The 4,620-nt window shown below is 45.8% G+C and overlaps 1 protein-coding gene and 1 long non-coding RNA gene across 3 annotated transcripts in view; one reads left to right on the plus strand and one right to left on the minus strand.

Annotated features, from left to right (window-relative positions):
* LOC113456739 overlaps positions 1-2,479 on the minus strand; it is a 41,859-nt gene extending 39,380 nt beyond the window's left edge. For both annotated transcript variants that reach the window (XR_003377485.1, XR_003377486.1), the window contains exons 1-2: positions 2,297-2,479; positions 1,009-1,127 (exon numbers count right to left, since the gene is read on the minus strand). This is a non-coding gene — a long non-coding RNA (uncharacterized LOC113456739). The remainder of the gene's footprint in view (positions 1-1,008; positions 1,128-2,296) is intronic.
* Positions 2,434-4,620, plus strand: part of LOC101979671 (tubulin alpha chain) — a 33,505-nt gene continuing 31,318 nt past the window's right edge. The window contains exons 1-3 of the mRNA XM_026782481.1: positions 2,434-2,543; positions 4,132-4,354; positions 4,480-4,620. Coding sequence (XP_026638282.1) covers positions 2,541-2,543; positions 4,132-4,354; positions 4,480-4,620 — 367 coding nt within the window. The 5' untranslated portion in view covers positions 2,434-2,540. The remainder of the gene's footprint in view (positions 2,544-4,131; positions 4,355-4,479) is intronic.

Below are 4,620 nucleotides of genomic sequence, written 5' to 3' on the forward strand. Positions count from 1 at the left end.
TGTGTGTGTGTGTGTGTGTGTGTCTGTGTCTGTGTCTGTGTGTGTGTGTGTCTGTGTCTGTGTCTGTGTCTGTGTGTGTGTGTCTGTGTCTGTGTGTGTGTGTGTGTCTGTGTCTGTGTGTGTGTGTGTGTCTGTGTCTGTGTGTGTTTGGTAATTTCATACATGAATACATTCCAACTCTGGAGAAATTGGAATTTCTTCTTACAAGTTCACACACATATATGCACACACAAAGAAATATGTGTAATAAATGCAGTAATTTTTAATTGTGACAATATTTTCAATAAAGTATTTATCATGTCCTATCTTCTCTATGCCATTTTTTAAATGAAGCAGAGTTGGGTTTATTAAAGGGCTTTAAAACAGATTTTAAACATGAGAGTAAGGAGAGAAGCAGAAGCAGTCAGAAAAATACCCAAGAGCATGGGTGTGGCCTTCTTAAGAGAGAGAGCAGCCTGTGAGCTGTGGGCTGCTCTAAGAGAGAGCAGGGGTGGGGGCTTACTAAGACAGAGCAGGGGTGCAGGCTTCTCTAAGACAGAGCTGCTGTCATTTAATTCTTATCTTTGCTGAATGTGCTTACAGAGTAGAAGCAGTAAAATCATCTTTGCTCCGGTTTCTTTACTAAAATACACTTTTATTTCCTAAAATGATGGACAGGGTAGGGATTGTTTCTCCTATGAAATATGCAAGAAGTAAACAAATGATTCGTGTGTGGGTTTTATTGATATGGAGATTTCCACAAGACATTCAAACAAGAAAAGCAGAGCTGTGGATGGCAGGCTGGAAGAATTCGCAGCCACCATTGTTACCTCACAACCTGCAGCTGCTGGCTTCCCAAGGCTCTCCCTCCCACCCCTGCTCCTTGCCAGCCCAGCGGGAATGAATGGGCTCCATAGAGCAGTGGAAATACTGCTGCTGACAACCAAGGCTCCGCCACTGAAAACTAAAAGGGAAGTCATCTGTCAAAATCCAAATTTTAGCTTGGCGCCCAAACAAATATCTCTTTACCTCTGAATTTTTATCCAGCAAATGTTCAGTGGTCTGCAGCTCAGAGCCTTTCACTAGATGATCCTCGCTGATAATGGAGGCTTTCTAAACAGCAGAAGAATGGCACTGTAATCCATTTCCTAGGGGTGAAAGCAAGGCATTTTTGTCCCAAGAGGTGACTGAGCAACAACCACAGTCGCCAGCTGAATAGCAGTGGTGTGAGCAGCTACTGTTCCCACAGTTGGGTTTCCACCCAACTGCAGAAGCAGCTATTTACGGAATTTAGGGAACTACGGAAAACGAACTGCAGTCGGGCTGACATTGCACAGTTGTCTGGGGATGGAAACCACGTTACAAAATGGTTTCCTTTTATATTATATAATTCTCCTCTTTTTAATTTGGTGTCTCGGTTATTTTTTTCCTGATATCACCCTTCCCGCAAAAAGAGCATTGCAGAAAAAAAAGCCCACATGAAGAAAGAGCTGGTTTTTAAACTCAATTCTTTCTCCTTATGCTTTCTGAATCTTGTGTTAGAAAAAATGGCTCATTTCTAGGGATAAGACATCACAGGCTGGGGTGGGGGATGGGGTGGTGGGAGTGGGCATGGAGGAGTGATGGAATACTATCAGTAAAGAAAGTTCTCTAGTAAACTATTAAATTCGGTTTTTATGTTATTTCTGTTTTGTTCTCTTTTGCTTCTTGAGACATGATCTAACGCTATAATCCAGGCTGGCCTCAAACTAGCTGCAATCCTCCAGCCTCAGCTTTCTCAAGGTTGGGATTTATATGCTTGAGCCACTAAAGCCGGTTAGGATGACCTTGAATGGCAGATCTTCCTGCCTCTGACTCCCAGGTGGTGTTGGGGTTACAAGCGTGACCTATTCATCCTGGGCTTCTGAATCTTGTTCCGATAACAGCAATAGTTGTAAAAATCAGCATTTACCAGGCCATTTTGACCATCGTTTCCATCTTCTCTGCTATTTTTTAAAAAGCAATTAAAGATATTGGATCCTGATAGAATGTAGTCAAATTTAGTGTACTATGAATGAAAAACTGAAATTTTCCATTAAAAAAATCTCAATATAAATTCTGTGATTAAGTGTTGGGGAAAACCTTAGATTATTTTAACTATAGTCTAAGGTTTAAGCCATGTATAATCAATCATCCAGCCCCAATTTTCTTTCTTCTCTTTCCTCCCCTCCCCAACCCCACCCCATAATGGATGCTCGGCTAGTTGCCTTTGCTCAGCCTTTGTCTGAAGGATGCAAAGTCTACGGATGCTAGGGGGAAGGGGTGGGGGAGAAATTACCTCATACCATGTCGCTTGCACCAATCACCACTCTCCTGTCACGGCTTCTCTGGGCAGACAGAGGGGTCTGGACCAACAGGAAAAGGCCAAGGCCCATCCCCATGGTGACTGATCTGTATATAAGGAGCTGCATCCGCCCATGTGCCGCAGGTTCTCTTACATCGACCGCCTAAGAGTCGCGCTGTAAGAAGCAACACCTCCTCCTCGTCTCCGCCATCCTCCGGGAAGCAGCGAAGCAGCAACCATGGTGAGCCACCTTCCTAAGCACTCGGTAGCGGGAGGGAGTCAGTCGCCCGAGATCTACAAGTAAAAGCCTAAGCCTTTTGTCACCCCTGAGGGGAAGGTGGTCTCCATGCCTGTTAAATTGAGCTTGGCACGGAGTCCGTAAGTCCCGCCGCCGCAGCGCGGGACAGGGAAACGCCCAGACCCGGGGAAGAACAAAGGCGCCGGCGAGTGCTGGGTCGCACTGCCTGGGATCGCCGGGGCCGGGGCTCAAGCGCGCGGGGGGTGGGGGGATGCGCGGCTGCGGGCGAGTGGGCAGGGCGGCGGCCGAGCCCGCACTCCAGAAACGCCGCCCCAGTTCTGGGAAAATGGCTAGTTTGCGTCGGAACCATGGCAGCCGGTGTCAGGGAGGCGCAGGGGCGGGGTTGTTTGTCTCCTGCTTCCGTGGCGTTTTGGGAGGGGTTCGCCCTCTTTAAACTTCCTTTGGAAGCGGATTTGTATTTTTACTTTTTAAAAAATTGTTGTGGAACTGTAGTCTTACAAAAGGTTTTGTTTGCTTGAGTATCAAAAGTACGATTTACTTAATAACGGGGACATCTCTCTTGGGGGAGGGGTCTGGATGGTTGGCGGAAGGACAAAGCCCACTTTGTGAAGGCTGGAGTACCCCAATTGTCAAAACCCGGGGAAACGCCCTTCCCCGCCCCCACCCCCCGCAGACAATGAAAGCAGTAGCTATAAAGGCGATAGAATAATAATATCTCTACAGACTGCAATAATAGTAATATATTATGTGGTATGTAAAGACTTACCGAATAAAAATACCATTTTCTAGTTTTAAATGTTATCTTTATCGTTAGTGCTTGTTTCTAACTTAGCTTTAAGGATATTTCTGTTCTATATAGTAGAAAAGAATCTGGGAAGCCTTCAGAAAATGATGAAACTGCTGCAAAGAAAAAAATTATAGCTTGTATCCGACTGTCTTTTGTTCTAACACATTTTCAGTAATTCATTAATTCAGGCAACTGGCCCAGACAGGGTCAGGAGGGGTAGGAGACTGAAAGCAGCAAAGAGATCGTATAGACAGCTGCTGGAAATAGAGCTTTCTCTGTTAAATAATGAAACAAAGGGCGCAGACCAGCACCAGGCGCAGAAAATGCAGCAATGCAGAAGTCACACTTTGTCTAGCTTCTAACCTCCGAGTACAGATGGGTTCTGAAGATACTCTGCAGAAGGGTGTGGCTCTGGCCTCAGCCGCAACACAGATTCCATGCTGAAACACCATATCCTATAAGACGAAACATTCATCTTTACTCATCAGGAAAAGAAGCAATTAAAATAACTCCAGACAATTATCTTATTTTACAGAATCTGTACTTTTAATATTTTTTAAGCTATTCAAGTATGGCTGTGGGAACAATGGGTTTGCAGTATTAAGGTGACATTGCTCAGACCACACCCATTTGCAGTGTTTGTAGCAGGTACTCTTATTGTTTCTGTTATATTAGGGATATGACTCCAAACAAATTTCAACACTGTTTGTATTATTAGAAACACTTTAGAAATCTATTAAAATCTAAAAGAGAAATACAGTTTAATTTATTTTTTTTCCACAGCGTGAGTGCATCTCCATCCACGTCGGCCAGGCTGGTGTCCAGATCGGCAATGCCTGCTGGGAACTCTACTGCCTGGAACATGGCATCCAGCCTGACGGCCAGATGCCAAGTGACAAGACCATTGGGGGAGGAGACGACTCCTTCAACACCTTCTTCAGTGAGACAGGCGCTGGCAAGCACGTGCCCCGGGCAGTGTTTGTAGACCTGGAGCCCACGGTTATTGGTAAGTGGACCAGGGGCTTCCCTGAGGCATTCTGCCCGGGTCACATCCTCAGATCTCTCTTCAGACGCTGAAGGATGAGTGAGCCAGTGTTAGTGGCGGGTGGCTGACTTGTGCTTCTTTTCCAGATGAGGTTCGCACTGGTACCTACCGCCAGCTCTTCCACCCTGAGCAGCTCATCACAGGCAAGGAAGATGCTGCCAATAACTATGCCCGTGGCCACTACACCATTGGCAAGGAGATCATCGACCTCGTCTTGGACAGAATTC

This window comes from Microtus ochrogaster, chromosome 15 (assembly GCF_000317375.1).
Source record: "Microtus ochrogaster isolate Prairie Vole_2 chromosome 15, MicOch1.0, whole genome shotgun sequence".
Lineage (NCBI taxonomy): Eukaryota > Metazoa > Chordata > Mammalia > Rodentia > Cricetidae > Microtus > Microtus ochrogaster.